At 42.2% G+C, this 23,847-nt stretch overlaps 1 protein-coding gene across 7 annotated transcripts in view; it reads right to left on the minus strand.

Moving 5' to 3' along the window:
• Positions 1-23,847, minus strand: part of tns1.S (tensin 1 S homeolog) — a 199,378-nt gene that overhangs the window by 38,073 nt on the left and 137,458 nt on the right. For all 7 annotated transcript variants that reach the window (XM_041578022.1, XM_041578024.1, XM_041578025.1 and 4 more), the window contains 13 exons: positions 20,687-20,728; positions 18,708-18,757; positions 17,176-17,347; positions 16,347-16,397; positions 15,176-15,298; positions 14,119-14,183; positions 13,506-13,589; positions 13,068-13,180; positions 12,811-12,871; positions 12,078-12,153; positions 9,761-9,890; positions 8,592-8,657; positions 5,722-5,832 (listed from right to left, as the gene is read on the minus strand). In XM_041578022.1, the coding sequence (XP_041433956.1) occupies positions 5,722-5,832; positions 8,592-8,657; positions 9,761-9,890; positions 12,078-12,153; positions 12,811-12,871; positions 13,068-13,180; positions 13,506-13,589; positions 14,119-14,183; positions 15,176-15,298; positions 16,347-16,397; positions 17,176-17,347; positions 18,708-18,757; positions 20,687-20,728 (1,144 nt within the window). The remainder of the gene's footprint in view (positions 1-5,721; positions 5,833-8,591; positions 8,658-9,760; positions 9,891-12,077; positions 12,154-12,810; positions 12,872-13,067; positions 13,181-13,505; positions 13,590-14,118; positions 14,184-15,175; positions 15,299-16,346; positions 16,398-17,175; positions 17,348-18,707; positions 18,758-20,686; positions 20,729-23,847) is intronic.

A 23,847-nucleotide genomic window follows, 5' to 3' on the forward strand; every position in this document is an offset into this window, starting at 1 on the left:
ACAGCGGGATAGAATGAACCTTAGCAAATGCTCCTACTTTAAACTTGTGAGTCGATATAGTGATGTGAGAACATATCCTAGCAATTACTGGCAGTATACACCAAAGTCAAAAACTTTCATCTTTTTTTGTAAAATGTAAAATATACAGAGAAAATGTTCTCTCTATGCCCCATCACCCCCTATTCTCCCTTCCCGGGTACCTGTCCTCCAGTTGTGGAGCTATGATACTATGTAATAGCCTACAGTTGGCATCTTGGGAGAGATGGTGCCTATAGTAGCAGTGGGGATAATAGCCTCTAGGAAGGGACTGTGGCTGTGGGATAGCAGGTATAGTAAGGGAGAGATTGTGCCTATAGTAGAAGTGGGGATAATAGTCTCTGGGAAGGGACTGTGGCTATGGGATAGCAGGTATAGTAGGGAGAGATGGTGCCTATAGTAACAGTGGGATAATAGTCTCTGGGAAGGGACTGTGACTGTGAGATATCAGGTATAGTAAGGAGAGATGGTGCCTATAGTAGCAGTGGGATAATAGTATCTGGCAAGGGATTGTGGCTGTGGGATAGCAGGTATAGTAGCACAACAAATGTAAAACCTCTGTTTCCAGGCCACAGTAAGGTATCAAAAACCCCCAGGGCTGCCCCTAAACGTATTGAGCTGATTCGGTACTTGTGATCTCTTTGCTTTCTAAAGGGGTTAAATGAAACACCTAATTAGAGCTTTTACGTGAATGCACTTTGTGCACTGGTGGCCCATTTTCCCACTGTTAATTCATATCCAGAGAATGCCAAGCAAGTAGGCTCACACGCTGGGCTCATTGTTACCCTCCTCAGCTCTGATTACCCTGCCCTAAATTCCATGGCACAGAGACCTTCTACTTATGTTTATTAATGCTGCTGTCCAGCTTTCTGTGAATGAACTGCATTAATTATGCAAATACCCTGCACCGTCAATGGAGCCATTCTGCCCTGCATAACCCTTTAAGCCCCAAGCCTGATCTTGGGAAATCATACAATTCTGCAGAATTAGGCTAACTAACAAAACTTGTGCAGGAAGTGAGAAACCTAAATTAACCCTACACCAGAAAGAATAAAGAAAGACCTTATAGGAATACTAAAATATTCCTATTTCTATATCCAATATCCTATATTCCTATTGATAGCTAGAATCTCAGCCATAAAGCAGGGCAGGACTGCTGCTTACAGTGGGTATCAGATATATGTGCCACTGTGACAGAATGTTTTACAGATAGCATTAGCTAGAATCTCAACCAAAGCAGGACAGGACTGCTGAAAGCCCTCTAAACTACATATAGTTGTCTATAAAAGGATAATGTCATTTTAATTGTGTTTACCAAACCAAGAATAGTCCAGAAAAAAATGTTTAGTGGGAGCACTTACCGGACACCAGATTCAAACATGCTGCACAGCCAGCCGCCATCCCATGCGGTCAAAGGGATCCCAAGGATAAGAAGAAAAAACAGCGGAGCACCGTGAGAGTCCAGTAAAAGTATTAAAAATTGAAAATTTTATTCAGTAAGCATGTAAAAACAGGTTACAGCAGCAGTTCACCCTGGCTGCCCGCTTAACGCGTTTCGTGGCGTCCTGCCACTTCATCAGAAGCTCTTCTTCTGCTGTTTTTTCTTCTTATCCAAACCAAGAATAGCTGGAAGAACTACTAGTTTTGTCTGGTACACTAAGCTCACACTCACAATCCTCTCCCCTGCAAATATAAACATGTGTTTTTAAGTTGACTGTGGGTAAGAGTTTCCTGGTGATGGGAGTTCAGCTGCAAGTTAAACAGAACCCCTTTTTCCTTACTGGATTGCGGGTCCCTTTGTGGCCAGTAAGAACATAAAAACAAGTCTCAGATCCACATAAACCCCTTGTGATATGTTGTTCAGCAGGGAAGGGCAATTTCAATGTAAGTGTAGCATTTTAATACTAGTGCCAAGCCTCACTATCAGCTGCCACACCATCCTGCTCCCAAATTGGGAACTTTTTAAGGCCAAGACCTGGGAAAGTGAAAAATACGAACATCCCAATGGGACTCGTGCCTCTTACAGCAGCAAAATACAGAACTGGGATTGCCGTCTCTAGAATGTTTGAAGCATGCAAACTCCCAGCATTCTCTCACGCAATGTGGCAGCTCCTAGACATATAAATATACAGCGAAAGGGATACAAAATAAGCTTTACGCTGTTAACATTTTGTAGGAAAATAAATGTAAGATTAACCACTAGTATATGATACATGGTAGATTTCCCCTTTACATCCAGTAGCTCTCAGGGAAGGTTTACATTAGCAAGTTAAGGAGAAGCCATAAAGTATTACTGGAATGATCAAACAATAACAATCTCCCCTGCACCAGAATCTTCTCCAAACCCGGAATGGAATCTTCGATCAGCTGAGTCACAACGGCCAATCGCTTTTCCTGCAACTGCATATAGTGACCCTAGTCTGGGAACTAAAGGCTTGTTGATTGGCTACCTGTACTAAGCATGCTCCCCAAAGTCACAGTTATAAATAATGCATTTCCTATTGACTGTCATTATGTTATAAGCACATTTCCCATTCACATGAAAGGGAGACAAAATGGGTGGTGCTGGGCACTTCTCTGCCAGATGAAATATACTTCTGATTTTCCTGTAAATCCAGCCACATCACCACCACCCCCACAACCCCAGTGTGTTACAGTTGGGAATGGTTTGGATCTGTTCTTATATAAATGACACTTACAGCCATGACCAACCAGTGACTTAACTTGGAAACAGCATATGGAGAGCAGCGGAGGAACTCAGTACGGAGCTGGCTCTGTTCCCAGAGCATTCTGGGAGCCAGGACTAAGCTGGAAACATTTGTCAAACTGCGTCTCCTGGTAGCAACTATTAAAAGCTGCACTGACAAGGAGGAAACTTATTATTGTCTGCACATTCCGAAGCTGTTACACATAGATTGGGCAGAACTAATGGACGGGGGGGGGGGGCACTGTTTGTCATGTTACCCATGTCATATTGTGCAGTAGAAATGGCGGACATGATGGCTTTTCCCAGGACTTAGCTATGAGGCAGTTGGAAAGGACAATTCTGAGTGATCTGATGATACCACTACATTAAAACAAAGGAACTGTTCATTGCCACATGCCTCATTCATTCCACCAGTTACTGGGATGTCAGTAATATCCATGCTCCCTGATTTGCTGTCTGCCATGCCTGGCACAGAAAGGGGTTAAGTCCTTGCAGGGAGCCCATCTGCCCTTTCTGTTTTCCATTAACGACCCAAACTGGAAAAGGTATTTCCCTAGAGATGGGGTTTCTCCCCTTCTGCTCTGGCCTGTGCCATCCAAGCCCTTCAAAAGCATTGCCTGGTGCCAGTGGATGGAAACAATTATTCACCCTTTGGCCTGATGCTGTACTTCTCAGCTACAGCACCTCCTGGGCTCAAGTTCTTTCCATTGATTAGGGCTACCAGGGTTCAACTACACAGGCAGATTTACGGCTACTCCAACAGCACAGAGCAACTAGAGATGTCTTTAGGGGTTGCAAATGGCCCACTATAAGCAGAAGTTGTAGGCAGAAGGAATGAAGGGATTCTTCATTTTACCCAACCTGTTCAATCTGTAGTCATTGTTGTACTACAACTCCCAGAATCCACTGCCAAATCTGCTTGGCTCACTTGGGGGTGTACGGAAACAGTAAAGACATAGTTTCTGCACTTAACTGTAGGCAAAACCATGGTACTGGGTGCCTGTACATAATATGCGTTGTGCTAAAGCTCATAATAGATCTGATGAAAGAAATGGCATTTCATCCCTTGTGGGGATGGGGGGAAATTTTGCTCCTCCTCTGCAGAGAAGTTTGTAAACACTTGTATCTTGCCTCGTGACACGGCACCACCAGGCTTGGCACCCAGCTGGTGTTAGAGTGACTGGGCAGAGTGGGGGAGGCAAGACTTCAACAGGCTCAGAGTATCAGCCAGCACTATAAAGTGATAGAAGGAGAAACTCATATTACAAAGAATTAAGGGCATCACTTGCTGGAGTCAGTACCTGCTGGCTTTCCTATCAACAGTAACTTGACTTACTATTCATAAAGTCCCTAACCTTGACACCACCTTCTCTTAATATACACACTATTCCACAGTCACAGCCCCTTCTCCCATCTACATTTACTATACACACACTAGCCTACATTTGCAACCATTTCCATAAAAAGAGATAAATGCATAGGGTGCAAAGATGTTTCAATTACTCATGTAACACCATTCTCCAGGGCCCCAAGTATTGGGGCCCCCTAATGCCATGTATGAATGGGGAAGAAAGAAAGCGCAGATGAGGGGAAAGGTTTGCAGGTCTATTTGTGCCCCTTCCATGGAGAGTCACCTTCCCGCCTATTACTGGGATTGGCTGCCTCCTTCTGCCACTAAATCACCGCTGGTGACAAGGGCAGACGTCTGATGGTCTTTGCAGGTCGAGTCCTTTCCTCTTTGCACTGACACTGGCCGGGGAGCATGGCGATGTCAGTGGGCAGACAACAGGTGGCAGGTGGCTGTAATTGAATATTCCTATTGGTCTCTACCTACCTGAGCCCTGGGTGTGTGCAAACCATATACAACACAGACAGGATTAGAAATTTCAGGCTGTAGCTGTTAATGGACTACCCCTGCCAGTATCTTCTCCTAACTACAATGGGAGCTGAAGCTCAGATATATTTATCACATAAAACAAAGTAAAGATCTGTGATTCAGAGCTTTAAAATAAGTCACTATATTGAACCCTACAGATTTCTTTTTAAATTTCCAAACACACCGACTCTGCCTAGCAAAGCCTTGTGTGTTACCCCCTCCCCTTTAATCCTTCAGTTAGCAAAGGACAAGGTGCTGGGGTATATAACACAACTGGCTGTCTGGGCACAAGCACTCATATGGCAAACAGGTGGGAAATTTACTAGTCACACTTTCGAGGCCATTAACAGAGAAACAACTGCCTCAGCAGAGCCCACCCCATCTCTGCACCAGACCCCTTGTCTTGCATTTCCAGGACCACCAGTAGAGAATCTGGGATTCCCCCTTCCACTGCTCATGCCACTCTGGCTGGTACATACAGGGCACTATTGGTGGATACAGTTTGTTAAATATGTCAGAAAGCAGAGCACTTAGGGTAATGGTACAAGGTAAGATTTATGGCCTGTAGTTAAATCTGTGCTACAGCATGCAACAATGCACTCCCCCTTGCTAACATTACAACACCACACAACATTACTGATATAGGTGCTACATTGCAGTTACACAGATCAACTAAGTAGCAATAACATATAGCCACTCTACTGCTACAATTCAGCAAAAGTAAGCAAAGATGTGGTAAGTTGCTGTGGCTACCCAGCATTGTGCAGTTTAGCACTCATGTTGGTAAATTAACATGTCATTTTTGGAGCTGTGCTCTATTTTGCTGTCCATCAGAGGGAACACCTCTCTCACTGCACAATGCTGTTCTATGGGTTTACTGTCCCTTAATTTTATTTTTATTTTTGGATCCCCTGGATCTATTAGTGAAACAATTCTAGAGCGGAGTTACACAGTAACAACCACCTGTGGTCCCTGGCTTTCCTGTGACAATCAGCTGTTGCCTGTATTTCCCAGATTTCATTGCTGTCTGGAGCATGGCATGTCACCATCTCTGTTTCAAGAAGACTGGTGTTCTATGCAATACACAGGGTTCTGCACGTACCTTCCAGGCCATCCTCTCGGTGCACGTTATCATACGAGTCCCAGCGAATCAGAGGATCAGACGTGTTATAATCGACAGAGACGCTGGGTCCGTTCTCCAGTTGCTCCATGCCTGGGGGGGGATTCATTAAAAAGAGGTTAATATGATGCGTTGCACCAAACACAGAAATAACAAGTGTGTCATGTTCTTACAGAGCCCACTTACACTTCAATGACACAGTGCTCTCCAGTGGCAGAATACTTGCTTAGCTATACTGAGTAATACCATCTGAGCAGCATGGGGGAGCCTTGCCAAAAGGGAACATTAAGTGTTCAAGAATTTTAAGGAAATTCATGACATTTTTAGTACATTTTTTTACATTCTTAATATTGTTTCCATTCTAATTATTGTATAGATACATTCTGTGGCGCTGGGTCCTCAGCCTCATGGGAAGCAATAAAACCACTGCATGGCAACCTACTTTGCATTTAGGGTAGGGATGCACCGAATCCACTTTTTTGGGAAACATTTTTTATTTTTCTAACAAAATGTCACACAATTTCCCTCCCTGCCCCCAATTTGCATATGCAAATTAGGATTTAGATTCAGTTCAGATGGGCAGAATCCCAATCCTGCTGAAAAAGGCCAAATCCTGTCCGAATCCCGAACCAAATCCTGGATTTGTTGCATCCCTAATTTAGGGTAGAATACCATTAGAACCGAATGACAGTAAAACTAAGAGGGTGAAACCTCATCATCTATAGATGCAGATATGTATATAATGTCAGTGCATGAGCCCATGCAGTTTGTATACAGATTCCATAGAAAAAAAAGAAAAAGAGATAAATGCATAGGGTGCAAAGATGTTTCAATTACTCATGTAACACCATTCTCCAGGGCCCCAAGTATTGGGGCCCCCTAATGCCGTGTATCAATGGGGAAGAAAGAAAGCGCAGATGAGGGGAAAGGTTTGCAGGTCTATTTGTGCCCCTTCCATGGAGAGTGCCACTGGCATGCAAATGGGTGTCCCTACCCACAGTCACTATAGTAAGGATTATTCTCTAATTCCTAGTATAGAACATAAGGGGTAGATAAAAGGCCTGTGATTCCCATTCAGCTCCCCTCACTGGGTCTCTCCATTTGTTTATTAGTTACAAACACACACAACTCATGAAATCTGTTGCCCGACCCTTATTTTGGGAGGTCTCTGGCACTGCTATGAGGTTTATTACAGCTCCAGATGCCTGAGGTTCACCATTGTGGTACGCTGGCCGCCCAGTTACATTGCATGTGTCTATGTTTATCTGTGTGGTCTACAGACTTATCAAAACAGAATTTTTTTTTACAAATCCGAGTTCATCCTTCTTTATTTTTGCTTTTCCGCCTGACTGGAAAGAATGTGTGGTGGGGTTGACATGGATTTCTCCAGGGCTTCTACATTTCTAGTAATGCAGCTTCCTTCCATGGGTTCCTCGTGTATTAACTGCTTCTAGCTGCTGAATGAATTCATCTTCAGATAGAGAACAATACTGGGTGGATGCATGGCAAATACCATCTCAAGAACACATTATGGCCTACCCCATGACCCACTGTATCATCTCCTCCCTAGAACAGTGTTCTACACAGAGCCATGTCATGTGTACAATGTCATAATGTGCCCCACTGGGTCATTTCATTCTGTTACATAAACAATACACAGAATATTCTAGAAAGATTGGTGCATCCCTTCAATGCAAATATTGCTTGTTATTTACTCTCCTTGATCCACAAGAATGCAAATAAGAGAGGCATACCCATTGTAAGCAGCAGTCCTATCCTGCTTTATGGCTCGGTTTCTAGCTATCTATACAAAACAAAGCATTCTTTCACATTGTTTACTTTACTGCAGGGGTTTGAATATAATGTACTGTTGCCCTGCACTGGTAAATTGGTGTGTTTGCTTCAGAAACACAACTATACTTTATATAAACAAGCTGCTGTGTAGCCATGGGGGCAGCCATTTAAGATGGAAAACTGAGAAAAGGCACAGGATACACAGCAGATAACCGATAAATTTGTCAGAGGGATTCTTCAGAGATTATCTGTTATCTGCTGTGTATCCTGCACTTGACTGGCTGCCCCATGGCTACAAAGCAGTTTGTTTAAATAGCAGTTTGTTTAAATAAACTATAGTAGAGTTTCTAAAGCCAACACACCAGTTTTACCAGTGCAGGGAAAAATACATTATATTGTCATTCTTTTAAAAAAAAGAAGGAAAGCTAATAGATTAGCTGCAATAGTGCAAGCTAGAATGCTATATTTATTCTGTAGAATGTTTTACCATATCTGAGTAAAAAGCTCTAGAAGCACTGTTTGTTTAGGATAGCAGCTGCAGTATTAGCTTGGTGTGACATCAGTTCCTGCCTGAGTCTCTCCCTGCTTTCTTATAGCTCTGGGCTCAGATTACAGCAGAGAAGAGGAGGGGGGGGGGAAGGAGCAAACTGAGCATGCTCAAGCCCTAGCCCTGCTGAAGGCAGGAAGTCTGATACAAAAGCCCATGTAAACACAATAGAAGGAAAGAAATGCTGTGTTTCTTTTGACAGAGGACACAGAGCAGCATTACTTTGAGGGTTTACTAGTATATTTAGGTGGACTCTTCTGATAAGGCTTACTTAGTTTAAACCTTTCCTTTTCCTTTAAACCACTTTCATTTTTTGGTGTTACTGTTCTTTTAAGGGATGGACACTAGCCTTGGTGTACTAGTAAATTTAAACGCTATATATTTTCAAAACATGAAACACTCTGTATTTGATTTTTTTGCTCAGTAAAACCATGGCTCCCCCATATCTTAGAGATGTCCATGCCCAAATGGCTTGGCTGTCTCTACAAAGAGAAAAAAAAACAAATCTGACCTTGTATCTTTTCAGGTCCATATGAGAAAACAAACTCCACTTTTCCATATTCGGGAAAACGTTCATCTGGAAAAATTAAGAATAATCAGATTAGTCAGGGCACAATCAAGCCAAGATGACATCATCAATGGATGGTTATGCAGCAAAATGTGCAAAACTTCCCCAATCCCATAAACAGCAGAAGCAAACAATTTTCTGTTCCAAATGCATTGGAACTTGCATTGGAGAATACATTGGTGCTCTGCTAGGGGCACTGTGCCTAAGATACAGAATAACTGACCCCCTTTATATACACTGAATACAAATCTCCCAATTGCGATTATGATTTCGATGTCAATTTCACACAGCACAGGGACAAAAATAATTTACAGGTTTTATGGAAGGAGGTGGATACTGGCTATAATAAGACATACTGTACATTAGCTGCTTTGATTGCAGATGAGGAGACTCAACAAAAATGCAAGCACTTACAAATGAAGCCACTTTGGTTTGTGTGTTTAACACAGAATATCTAAACTTATCCCATTTAACACAGAAAATTGTGTCACGGCATTCCATCTAATTAAAGCGTTCACTATTTGTGCATTGTGGTGCTTTGGTGTGCTAATGAAATGGTTAAATGCATTAAATGACTTTAGATGACTTTAAGTTAAGTTTAAGTTCAAGTCATGACGCATTTATCACAAAAATCCAATTGTTTATTATCTTTTTAATGAAATAATTGCCCTTAATATCTTCACAGCAAGAAATCCTAGAAGTGGTGTCTCTAGTCAGTTCTTACTAGGCAGAAAATAATTTCATTGAGAAATCATCCAACGATCTGCTGTAACAGGACCAGTGAGTCTGTTACTGTTGTTACTGCTCCTGGGTTGCTCTCTTACTCATCATCAATGAAGTGCCTCCCCTGGCAAACTGAATCCAATATTCCACCAGCATTTGCCCAGGCACAGGATTATCTGTGTTTCCTACTTCTAGGCTCCCATGGTTAAGTACAGGAAAGTGCATGGACAAACTTTAAGATTGTCAGTTGGAACAGAGGATCAATGCTCTGTATCAGGGCAACTCAGGGGTACTCAATGGAAGATTGTTAGAGGGGCTAATACAAATGGAACCAGCCTCAATGCCCACTTACCAGGGTTACCCCAGTTCTACCAGGCTAATTTTGGTACCTTTAAAAGCTTCATCCAGATCCTCCTTCCCAAACACGATCCCAAGATCATGGATAGCACATGTATGGAACTGCACCCGGAATATGACATCTCGCGTTGGGCTGCGGAACTTCTTGTGGTAGCACTTCAGCTGGGTAAGCAGAACATTAACTCATCAGTGACTGGGCAGTACCATGTATCATGCATGCTGGGTACAAATATTCTTGTGGTAATAAATATTTTTTGGAGAATCAGCAAAATGGTTCCCTTTAAAAGCAGATTCTACACACTATAAAGCACTGTGTATATGGGGGGGGGAGAGGTCAGACCCCAATCCCACATTTCCCACTTTGTATGTGGTTCCCAATGCAGCAAGAGCCATAAAGTGGGGGCTTCCTCTAGCCGGGCTCTATTTATATTTCTGTACAGACTGATGTAAACAAAATCTATTTTAAGACTCAAATGTTTAGAATAGAAGTCCCCCCTTCCCCTACAGATACAGAAACACAAGGGACATGCTGCCTCAAATATGCTTAATCTGCACCCCACCCTTCTGAGTGATGGCATGATAACAAATAAACTGTAACAACCAGCCCCAGATACCAGGCCTCAACTGGGATTCATAATAGGCCCTGCCACTTCACATACACAGGGGGCCAAACAGACCCCACCAGCCCACTGAATAGTGATGGTTTATGGCATGTTATAGCAGCCCCTCTGGCATTTGCCAGAAGCCACAGATTGCCAGGCCTGACAGATAACACTGTAACAACTAGAGCCCAGATATTGTAACCAGACGCCCTAATACAAGATGACATGCTGGTACTATACACACCGACAATCCAGCTGCAGAACATAAGAGAACACAATGTAGTGTTACTGCCTCATATACACAACTATATTCAGAGGAGAAGGCTAAAGTCAATAGCAGCAAACTTCCAGAGAGAAAGAACCCAGAGTTCTACTCCCCCCTCACCCATGAACAACTTCTCAATTTGGCCCCAATATTTACAGTAAGTCAAAGCCCAACAGCTGAAACTACAGGTGGGGGGGCAAGATAAAGGGCAATAATAGGTCCTAAGGGTACTAAAGCAGGTGTATTATTTATTGTAAGGGTTACTGATACAGCCACTTTCTCCAAAAAGACAGAATTCAACTGGGCGCGAATGCCAGAACTCTTGGTTGTCTCTGATTTGTCACTATTTTTTTGTAACTTAAATTTTATTGTAATTTTCTTTTTTACAGGAAAAAAAAACAGTTATAATTACACAAGTCCAAGTTAAGCATTGTATCTATATCATTTGTCTAAGAGGTTCTGACAATAAAGCATAATACTTCCTTTGTTGTCCTTTTTTTACTATACCTTTAGAACAGTGATCATCAATTGTTAACAGTATCACATAATCATTGAAAAACATTAACCTTATCTATGGTCTTTATCTTCATGAAAGAAGAAAAATAAATTGTAATATGCCATAGCACTGAGAAGCACCGCGGGCAAGTTTCCTGTTTGTTTATAAGTAACAATAGTGTAAACACAATGCTTTATATAACAAGAATAACTATAAAACATAACCAAATAAAAGAAAAAGAAGAAAAAATATTGGACATAAAATAAGTTAAAGATAGTGCGACCAGGCTATCTATTTGCTTTAGTATCAAGTCATAATTTTAAGTAGGTAAAAGAAGTTCCCATGTGGACCATATTTTTAGTTATTTGGGGACCGTATTATTAAGGAGAGCTATCCTATATTCAAAATTCTTGTTATGGTTAAGTTTCAGGCAAATTTCACCCATTGGATTTGTCACTATTTGTCCCGGTTCTTTTTTTATACCCAAAGTCTGCTTGCTGTAATACACTACATTAATATTATATTTCTTTACTTTCCTTATTCATACAGCTGCTGTTCTGGGGGCTGCCATCTCTACTTGCACTTCTGAGATAAAATTCTTCTCTGCTTCTATCCCATGATGGACTGGGGTTGTATTAGTTACATCTCTATTTAGGGTTTACAGGGGAGAAGAGACAGTCTATGGTGTTGATTCAGCACCCAAGTCCAAACATTTCTGTTTAAGAGTGGGATTTTCAGAGGTTTTAAGGCTTGTTGGGTTCAAGCCCACCCTGAGCAACATTTGATCATGACCCTCAAATAAAGATATACATATACATGGAAACATTGTTGTATCATGATTCTATAGTCCCTACAATAACTTGGGCAGCATAACATCTTCACCTGAAGTCTCACCAATACTATCTTTCAGGTTGGGCCCTTCATCTGCTTTGTGCCCCTCACAGTTTGAGAACCTCTGATTTAGGTAGGAAACAAATCCTTCTTACCAAGATGTCACCTTTTAGTAAGAGCCCCGGTTCTATGGTGATGCAGATGCTTGTCTGGCTGTCTCCTTGCACATTGCTGGAAGGAAGAAACAAAAAAAGGAGATGGGATTCTGGCTTTTGCAAAGTGTTCCTGTCTGTTTGTATAGGGGAGAATATCTCCCTCTAGTGTTGAAACTTCCAACGTTCCTAAACTATAAATGCAGCAATCAGAGCCCTGTTTGATTTTATTTGAAACATATGGAAAGGTATTTTTGTCATATAGCACCAGATGCATTATGGGACTGACATGCTTTAAAGGAAGGGTCTTAAGGTGCATATCTACACTAATGCAGTAAAAACAGAGTAAAGCTGGTCATACATACAGAGATCCGCTCATTTGGCGAAGTCACCAAATAGCGGATCTCTCCCCGATATGCCCACCTTGAGGTTGGAGTTATCGGGCTGATCCAAGGAGAATACGTATATGTATGGACCTTGTTTGATGCAATTTGCCTTGATCTCTCTGCTGCAATTAAAGAGCAATGATGAAGAGTTAGTAATGACAGCCAGAGAATCCATTTAGATTGCGGTCTCATAACCACTCAGCTGTCAGGGAGGTGCTACAATCTGCAGCCCAACAAGACTTGGAAGCTGCCCGGAGCTGTCCAACTCCTTAAACACTACACAAATGTTTAGTTCAGTATTAGGGTCAGTGGTAAAACAAGACAACAGTGAAATAAGAAGGAATTCTTACTAGATGCCCGACGTGTATACAGGCTGCATCGCTTGGTAGATCTTCAGAAATGGACGACAACCTGTGTCAATGACAGAACAAGTGAGTTGCATTCTTCCTAAATACTCAATACCTCAGAATGGAGGGGCAAGCAAATGCAACATGCATCTATTGTGGAAATGTCACACAAACTGCCACCCTTTAGTTCAGACAGTTCAAGTTCCTCAACAGCTGTAGAACTGAACAGGCCTACCCAGAGGCGAGGGCACTCAACTTACCTCCCTTAGACTCAAAGTTGGGGATCCCATGCATGATGACATGATGCAGGAAGAGAGGTTTGCTGTTCATTTTCATGGCACCAGAGAGTAGCCCACTGAAGTAGTTTATATACCTGTAAGGGAAAAGGACATGGTCAGCAAGAAACATTCACAGATACTGCCCAATGAAATGTACTTGTGATGGATTAGGCCTACTGGACATGGGTGTTTCCTAAACAAATCTAAAAATAAAAGTGATTATTGGAACCAAGTAGGCCTAATTTTTTTAGGTTTCAGTTTCCAGGCTTCAGCACAGAATAGCAGCCACCTCTGTCTCATTAGTAGGAAAATAGTTACCATGTGGGTGTAAGTTACTCGACTCCCAAGGAGTCCAAGGTTTTTTCAAGGTTGAAAAATTTGGGGGGAAGAAACATTAAATAAGTGAATCTTGAAACTGACCTCTTTTGGGAAGGCTGTGCTACCGGAAGGACTTTGTCTTCATAGAACCTTCTCATGGCGAACCTGTCCAAGGCTTGGTCTGCACTGTAAGCATAGGAACAGAATGTCAAGACCCCAACAGAAAGGATGGAGGGTCTCATAAGATAAATGTTCCCATCTCATAAACAAATCATGTACTTGCCTAGAGATACTCAGATCCAAGGAACAATACAGGACCCAATAGACACACAGTTAATGGTGCAGGGTGAAAAAATATACAGTGCTGTACTATGATTAATTATCCCAGTTACAATACAAAATACAGAAGGCCTCATTTACAATTCAGAAGACACAAGTGCTGGAGCTCATCATGTGCCCCTTAAAACCCTCCCATCAACCCAACTTGTGCCCATGTGGTATAGTACAGGCTACACCTTTCAAAAATCTGGGAAGATAATACCGGTGGGCACAAATCAGTGTGTGCATTTACCATAGGCAGGCAGTAAGTTCTGGACTTTCTGACATATTTTGCCAATTGGTTCTCCATACTATGCATGTCTTCATAACACACAAGCTAAGGGGCATCCAAAGAGAGCACTCCATATAATATACACACACACATAAATATATGTACCTGGCAGATATGTTGCTATAGTGCATATAAGCTGCGATCACCACACCTGTCCGCCCTCGATTGCCCTGAAAAGAATAGGAGGACAGTGCAAAGGGAATGTGAAAAAAAAGAAAGAGAGATAAGGTGCCAGTACATGAGCCAGCCACATTTTATTTTAGTACAATGCTGATTAAAAACTGGGGCAAATTTGCCTAATCGTTTTTAAGTCAATCAGATGCTTGCTTTCATTATGGCTCACTAAAAGGGCAGCACAATTGTATCCCTAGAACCTCAGCAGTTTTAACCGGTGCCTTCCAGGTAATGAAATACAATTGCCAACAGCGCCCAGCAGCTGCAGGCTAAAGTGCCACAATGTATGCCCTTTTCCGGCAGAACTTATTATCCCCCAGATGATATAATGTAACTGAGTAACACTGATAAACTCCATACCAAGAATCCCAAGGAACAAAACATCTCAGCAGTGACAAAAGCACATTTATAAAGTCTCCACACAGGGAAATGTCATTTCCGAAAAGAAACCAATACCTGCGGGGGGGAGAATAAAAGTCTCCCTGTTCCCTTATTCACACTGTGGGGCTGGGGGAGGATAACAGATTGGCAGAAGAATTCTTCCCATGGAAAGCTTTGCAGTCAATACTCAATGGATGGTCTGTATGTACAGCATGAATATCTCTTTTAAGTAGATTGTGCAAAATTCGGGGGCTTTAAATGTATGCACATATATACCATATTGGCATATTGAGTGCTATTAGCACTCTGGCAAACAACTTTCCACAGGGCTCAACCCAAAAATAATTGGCAAGAAGTCGAATTCCAAGGCAAACCCACAAGTTAGAACATTCCTGGCAAATGCAATTATGTTACTTGTCACAGTGATACCATCAGCCTTTCATCTAAGATAATCAACACTGCACGTGCCGATACATTTAGAAGAATTTACTTTTAAGGGGGAATATCAGCAATTAATGTGTCACTGAGCAGTTACTATCTGCCAACTGAACTGACAGTGTCAGGAAGGTAAACTTCCCCTTTAAGTCTCTGACAAACAGCTACTTACTTTGTTATGGATGACTACTACATTGTGAGGATTGGCATTCAGCCAGGTGTCCATGGCTTTGCAAATGCTGCAGACATTTTCCAGTGCTGGAGCGTGTAGGTCTGGCCATCCAAAATCCAATACCTTTGGAAAAAGAGATTCCAGGGATTAGGTGGATTAAACCAGGTCTTTCCCTGAGAGTTGGAATGAGGCATCTATCTTACACCCCAACATAACCATCCCTCAGTGGATTGAGCATGGAGTCAATTTCACAATTGGTATTATGGTCCTATGAAAGTGTTCCTAATAGCAAACTAGTGATTTACAACCCTCATGTGCTTATGTGATTACTCAGCCTCAAGCCTCTAGGAAAGAGAGCAGTACAGAGAGCCCCCTGTGATGGGAAACCACAATCTTTATGGTTAACCTTGACAAGCTTTGGGAGTGGGGATTAAGCTCTGTCTCTGGAAAAGCATGGTGGTTCATAAAGTAAACACCGCTGCCTTATAAATGCTGATGCCGCAGAGATATTACATACACCTATAGTTTGAGTCGCAACTCAGCGATGAGTCTGACCAACTGCACATGCAGCAGGTGGCAGCGAGCTACGCCTAGACAGAGGGATGCATCATGTATATAATGCATAGAGGCTAAAATGTCACATCTGCCTATTTTAGTACCATACACTCTACAGAAAAAATCCAGAAAAGTGTTGGCAGCACCCACCACAGCCTAAGGTTCTGGATCTGCTCTATATCAGAGGAGGTTCTGACAGCACCAGTACAGGTCTAGATCAGCTAAAACACAAACCCTTGTCTCCGGGCCAAGGCAGGCTTGATGTGGAGTAAATAAATCCAACACGCAAAGCCTTTCCTATCACATCAGCTTTGTTATTCCCCTAAATGGACATCTTCTCTGAATTCCTACACCGAGGAATCCCTGGAAACCTAAACCTAAGTGATACATTCCTCACAAACATAGTTGGAGTAAGAAGAGAAAATTAAATGTGGGGAAGCCAGGGGTCGCAAACTGTAAATTTGGGTGTCTTTGTCCATTATTGAGTTTAAGTAGATATTGGTGCAACTTGGCCCATTAGACTGTAAACTCCACTAGGGCATGGGGATTACGGCATTGACTAAAACCCCCACACGCCCCACCAGACTATTGCCTTAGTCGCATTAATATTGGTTACCTTGGAATGGAGTTTGTTGATGTCATGTCTCCTTTCGGACAAGTTGAAGATCTTCAGAGGCAAAGAGAAGAGAGGGATAAAGGGAAAGAAAATTAACAAAAGCAATTTCAGTTTAAGGCAAAGAGCTAGTAATCTTTATCAAAGGAATCATTGAAACTAAGTTTCATACACATTTAAAAGGCATGCAAGATGCACTGGAGATGTTCAGAATGTTCTGCGGGGATAAAAGAGGAAAATCAGCTGCTCGTTTAGGACTAGTTTGATTCCTTTTCAGGATTTTCTGTACCAAGTGGGTGACAGGGGGCTACAAATAAAGCTCAATGTAAAGTGACCTTGAACGAAGGCAAGGCAATGCAAATTATGGAGAAGGTGCATGAATCTAAGGGCAGAATGCATTAACAGGTGCAAAGTTAGCCCAAGTCCAATAGGCCATATCCTTGGTGCAAATCTAGAATTTCTACCATAAAGCAAGCCAGGACTGATGATTGGTTAGAAAAACATTAAAATGCACTAAAATCCTCTCCTCGTGCAAGCACAAAATATGGTTATAACTGTGATACTTTTTACATGACACAATGTTTCCCAGTATATGAAGAGATGTTTTATGATGAAGACAGTATCAGTCCACATCCAATCACATGTAATGGACAGCTTATTCATCCAATCAAAAACCTATAGCACTTTGTCTTACATGCCATATGGGAATACTATAGAACAGCAAGGTAAGACATTAAGATTAATTAAGCATCAAACTGACTAAACCCGTAGGCAATGACGTACAGTGCTGGAGACCCCAACCCAAATGACTAATTTTGTCCACGTGACTTACCAGATAATTGTCTCCATGTTTGGACTTTAGCATGTGTGCCACATCTTTCAGGTTTCGGCAGAAGGTGGCCTCTTCCGTCCCGGTGGAGAAGGTGACAGAAATGATCCGCTCTGTGATGTAAGTGAGGTCTAACTCGCAGCTGTCCTCCATGGCGTGAATCAGGCTAATGCTCCTGGAGAAGGAACAGATCCAGCACTTTACATTTTCATCCTTAAGATTCAGATATTTCTCAGAACTTAGAGACATAACAGATAGTTGTGATTCAGCCGAGATGTGTATTCCAATAAGAACCTGCTCACTCATATGTAGGACAGAGAAAGATTCAGGCGAACCCATTCACTGCTGGCCTACCAGATCTTCATATGGTTCTCAATTCAGCATTATAAGCTTAACCCCTTCATTGCTAATTGATCTCCATAAAACTTTAAGTTCTCTTGTGGGTTTGGCATGCATCTCCAAGTCACATGGTATTAGAGGTAAGTGAGCTGCCACAGCCACTGTCCTAAGAGAATACAAAAAGTCTATAACCATCTGATTGCAGATGTCTGTATGAGAGTGCAACATTACCCAGTGGCTTAACCATCACTTCCCTTGTTGGGAGGCAACTGCGTCACCAGCTAAATCATTAAGCCTTCATAGAGATGTGAGGCAGCTGAAATGGGTGAAATGGGCATGGCGGGGAGTTGCTGTCACCCTGATACCTGTGAGATTGGGCAGATTGTGACACAATATTTCAATGCAATATTGTCAGGACCGGGGGAACCGAAAGCAATGCAGGAAGGAAAAAGCCCTTAGCAGGCTTTGCCAGGGCCATATTATTTAAATAAAGTAGGCAGGTTGATTGTATGCGCTTCTGTTAACATGCAACCAACAGCCTATTGGAGCTAGGATTTGTCTTTTAGGAACAAGGAAAAAGCTACAGACTGAATAATAAAGCCATTACCAACTATCCATACTGTCACAAGTTTGCCCTGCTGTCTACATCTTGCCCTATTGCCATCATTTTTCTCTAATGAGGATCTTGTCCTACAGTCTTCATCTTTTCCTGTTGCCCCATCATGTCCAACTGTCCTCACCTTGCCATAATGTAACCATTTAGCTCTACTATAATCACTAATTCTACTATTTTGCTCTACTATAACCACTAATTCTACTGTTTTGCTCTACTATAACCACTGATTTTCTTTCCTACCTATAACTTCTGCACTATGGGGCCCCAGGGCAGGTCCCCATTTTTCATCTCAGCTAGAGACAGCTCTAATTTCATTGCAGCCCTAAGCTGCATGGTGGACTTACCTTCATGCCAGGAATGTTGCCCCCTCTACAGATCCCAGCACATCCTTAATGGCTTTTGGCTGAAAGGTCAGCCTCCCCCTGGGATAGACATGGACTGGAGATGCAGAGGCTGATTTAGTTGGAAGGGGGTGTGACAAAAGGTCAAGAGTACTGAAATTCTGGCTTGCAACATGTATCACCTGTAGCTGCCAGACCAAGCTGTATAACTGCATGTGCAAGTAGGACACACTATTTACCTTGATGGTCTGCGGCGGGACTGAGTGCTTTTGGAGGATTTGGTGGATCCCTAGATGAGAGAGAGAGAAAAGGAAGGTTTAACAGGAACCTGCAGGACTAATGGAGACAAATCATTTACCAGGGTAAATAAGATTCGCATGCACTTAGGCATAATGCGGGGAGGTCAAGCTCATTGAACAAACAGGCAGCGAATCAAGATGTGCTTGTGTAAATAACCCAACAGGACTAAAAGCACACATGGGCCAGAACACAAAAATCCCTAACTCACACACTAAAGTGAATTCTCAAGAGTATCAGTGTAAAAATCCACATAAATTGTACATCTGAACAATAAAGAGAGGCATGCAATACTAATGGGAACCCAAACCTAGGAAATGGAGGGAAGGAGCAATGCAGAAGGGGAGAAAGAAGAATGCCTTTGGGAGATAAAATAGAAGAAAGAACAGAATGGGGACAACATAACTAGACAGTGAAATAAGAGAGGATCTAACAACAAGAGAACAGAAGGCAAACAACATTTTGCAAACAATGACCCAAACAGCTGAGACATTCTGGGACAGTACTTCTGTGGGTCAACTGCCCCCTATTGCTTGGCTTATAACATAGGTTACAGATTTATGGAAACCTCATCATAACAACCACCTTATATAGTTCCACAGTTATAAAAGTGTCCCTACTATAGTTTCACAATCAAACAGTCATCATGGTCAAGTCACTCTAGTATAGTTGCATGGTAATAAGAATCATCCTTATCAAGTTCCATGGTCATAGCGGTCACCCTACTATAGTTTATTGGTCATAAGTGTTACTCTACTATAGTTCCATGGCCATAAGTGTTACTCTACTATAGTTCTATGGTCATAAGTGTTACTTTACTATAGTTCCATGGTCATAAGTGTTCCTCTACTATAGTTCTATGGCCATAAGTGTTATTCTACTATAGTTCTATGGTCATAAGTGTTACTCTGCTATAGTTCTATGGTCATAAATGTTACTCTACTATAGTTCCATGGTCAAAAGTGTTCCTCTACTATAGTTCTATGGTCATAAGTGTTACTCTACTATAGTTCCATGGACAGAAGAGTCACCCTACTATAGTTGCATGGTCATAACACTCACCCTGTTATAGTTCCATATTTATAACTGCCATCCTTTTAAAGTTCCTTGGACATAAAGCTCATCCTGTTAAAGTTCCAGGGTTAATGGAAAACATAAAATAGTGTTTACCCACTAAATATCTTCCTGACTATACTTCAGTCTGAGCCTCCCTACATGGTCCAGTCCCACAGTAAGGGACCAATTTTTGCAATGTTTTTAAACACTGATATATTCACAAAGTAAATAGCCTGTTTGCATTGAGGACAATCCACTTTCTAATAAGATAAAAGTCTCCTGGTTTGGTGTTATCTTACCTTGGTGAGACTGAGAACCCGCACCAACCTATTCCAGGGCATCATAACAAATTCTGATGCAAAATGTTTAAGACTAAGCAGAGGTTTTTATCTTTAATTCCAACATATAAATATCCTCAGCCCTGCTTCCATGGTACCCCGATAGGATCGCTGCCACATGGTGACGAATCAGAGCCTTCAATGGGAAGTGGTTGGCAGCTGCCTAAGCTAAAGGGGACGCTCCTTCCTCTCCCTGCCTCCCTGATTTATTTTCACAGCAGCCACAAAGTCAGGATCTTATCAGTTGATGAAAATAAAAGATTCACCCCTGCCTTTTCAATGGACCACTCACATCCTTTCAGTCAGGACTTCTTTTTAAAGGATTTTATAATCATAAATTGCTTATTTTATATGCATGTGCTGCTAGCTGTTTTAGAATGCCTACTGGGAATGATGGGAGTTGTAGTGCTGTAAGCAGCTGTACAGGTATACTAATAGTACTAATGCCTAATAAATATAGTAACTTAGTGCACATTATGCAGAAGCTTCCATATAGTTTCCGTTAGTCTATACAGTACAAAACTTACGGTGGTTTCTACATTCTTCTGGGGACTTTCTGAGCTTGATGGCTGAAAAGAATAAAATAAAATAAGAAAGGAGAGGGGAAGAAGTACACAAAATCATGAACAATGGCTCTAGGACCAACCACAGGGCCAGTACAACCCTGTGCAAAAGAAGTGCCTGCCAAAACTGGATATTGCTAACTGGATCTTACACTGATAAAAGAAGATGCTAATTTATATTATAACAATGTAACACAATTCAGCCTGTGTGGCTGCACTAGTGGAACACCCTGAGAGCAAGCTTTAACCAACTCATTAATAGTATGGAGTGCCTTTCTGGGTTGGAAGGTATTGGTTAGATAAAGTCCAAACCAAGTGCAAGTTGGCAACACGGGGGCTCAACATACACTACGCTGTTAATTGTGATGTAGTTAGTGCCACGGCCACTGTAACATCTCCCTTAGTCTAGGGCCACACGGGAGCCGAAATCAGCCAGTGAAATACGCAGACTGATTTCAGCCCTATGGTGGGTAGTAGACTTCTCTCTTTTCTGCATTGAATTGACTCAACGCAAACAGGCTTGGCGGGTTTCAACAAAGACTAAGGCTTAGTTCACACGAGGAGATTCGGGGAGATTTTGTCGCCTGGCGACTAATCGCCACGTCTTCTGAGCGACTATCTCCCCGAATTGCCTCAGCGTTTTTTCCCATAAGCTACAATGAAAAGTCGCCTGCGCTAATGCACACGTGGCAATGTGTTTTCTATAGTCGCCCGAAGTTGCCTGTGTCGAGAGCTCAGCACCCAGTGACACCTTCCTACACTAAGTAAAAGTTAATGGATTTGCCTAGTATTTCAGCCAAACTGCAGCACCCAATGCTATTCCTAAACTCCCCACTGAGGACAGAAGGTACATTCAGTTTTACGGTTCAATTTACAACTATGACTGAAAGCTCTGTCATACAGATAGCTAGAATCTCAGCCATAAAGCAGGACAGGACTGCTAATTACCAATAGCAATATACTGGGAGTTGTCCCCTACCAATAACCCTAGCTGTGCATGTGGGATCTGCACCTGGATAAGTCATGGTCACAGCTATTGAGGGAATTCTGGAAAGAGCCTGATAGTACCCAGTGGGGGGGCAGTCAGAGGTATAAAGTAAAGAACAGAACAGGGTGCCAGATCTCTCCATTACACCCCCCTCCCCTCCCCCTTTGGTTCCAGGGTGTTGGACGCCATAAGAACGGAATGAGAGTCTGCTGAGAGGTTACTGGATATTATCCAACCCAAACCACAGGGATCTAGAGCATGTGGCATCTCATGAGTCACAAGGCTGTGCCAGTTACAAGGCACATGTTATAGAGCCCGCGGCCAGTGATTTGTGGACTGGCACCAGTAACAACAAACAACTGTAAACTGTAAATGCTTGCTCCATTGATATAGCCATAATTCTGCCATCAATAAGGGCAGCAACACAGAAAGGGCCTGCAGCTGACGTCACTTCCACCCACCCGAGGTGACTGTTCTAAGCCGCAAAAGGATTAATACTAATCACCATTGCATTGCTTATAGTGCTTCTGTAAGAGTGTAAGCTTTGGGATCAAAATACTTTATAGAACCCCATTGTCTTCTCAGACTCGCTGTGCTGTAAGAATGTAAGTTTGTTAAAGTAGTTAAATCTTCTAAAGTAGTTAAATCTTCTATAGAGATTCACGTTGCTCATAAACTACAACCTTTGGTTTTTGGTTGGGAGGCTGGGAATTTTAACCCAACTGCGAATGATCCTTAGAGATTTCGCTGCCGCAGAGTCACAGGGGGTGGCGGGGGGTCTAGCAATCACTTCCCTGCCCATATTGCCTACAGCTGGGTCTTAGTTCTGAAAAGCTATCCATAGAGCTCAGTTCCCTCCATAAGGAAGACTGAAACTGCCGCCAGTCACGTGGGTCATAAGGAGCTGCCAGCACAGGCTATACGAGCTGATGGCAGATATGGACCAGAGCTGCTTCTATAGAAATGTCAATTAACTGGCACTGGACAAATGTTCTTTTGTGTTGTGAGAATGTTTAGCCTTAAATTGCTTTGATCTTTTCATGTGGATTCAGAACAGCGCTGTCCTTAGTGGTTCCAGGGTCCTGGCTGCAGTTCCAGACCCCTTCTTGAAGAATATACATCCAAGAAACATAGGCTGGGACTACTGGGTATAGGAAAGAAAAAGTACCCATCAACTTTTTTCATGTGGTGATACCAGAAAGCAGTGGCTGATCCCCATAACCACAAGGCAAGATTTGCCAGGCACTGGTTTCCCTGGGTGCAGGGACTTGCAATAAAACATTCCAAACATTTTCTACAACCCCCCTTGTGTTTCCAACAACTTGTTTCTGTTTGGTTGCATTCCTGACCAGGAATATTCCACCCCCTCATATTTCACAAGCTGTGAATAAAACCAAAAATATGTCTGCGTCTCAGTCAGTGGGGCCCTTTGGGGCCATGTTTACATATGGCGTCTAGTCCACAGGAAAACACTTCAGGGGGATTTGAAAAAAGGCTGCCCAGGTGTGATCTGCTGTTCATAATACTCCCCTTCAGACACATCAGCTAGAGACTCTCACTGGTTGAAGGGAGTTATAGTACTATCTTCATTCATTTATAAATAGAAACTAAAAACTTCCAAAGCAATCCATGGTGAAAAGTGCAGCTTAAAATGTACGTTAAAAATAACTTATGTTTTGTAAAAAATGTCAGGATAATACATAGGGCTGAAGCTTGCTTTCAAGACCTTTGCAACCTTATTTACGGAGAAAAACATTGACATGTTCAATACCCCGCAGTGTATATATTATACAATATCTGTCCATTATTCCAGTGGGCTGACAGGTCGAATATTGTTATAGTCTGCTAATGTATGACCAGTTTACAGGTACAAACCAACAGGGGGGTTCCCTTGTGTCTGACACACAGAGTTAATCCAGAGAAGGTTTTGGGACAACGTCATTAGGAGATGTCAAATTTCTGTAACTTTTTATCCTTATTTCCCCACTATTTATTAATGCATTTTCCCCATTGTTTAATGTGTGCTAATAGCAAGGAACCAATTACCCTTGGGAGGAATAAACCTGTTATATAAGGAAACATTGTTGGCAGACTTCCAGCATTTGGCTGAACTACATACTGGAAAAGCCGCTGACAC

Source organism: Xenopus laevis, chromosome 9_10S (assembly GCF_017654675.1).
Source record: "Xenopus laevis strain J_2021 chromosome 9_10S, Xenopus_laevis_v10.1, whole genome shotgun sequence".
NCBI lineage: Eukaryota > Metazoa > Chordata > Amphibia > Anura > Pipidae > Xenopus > Xenopus laevis.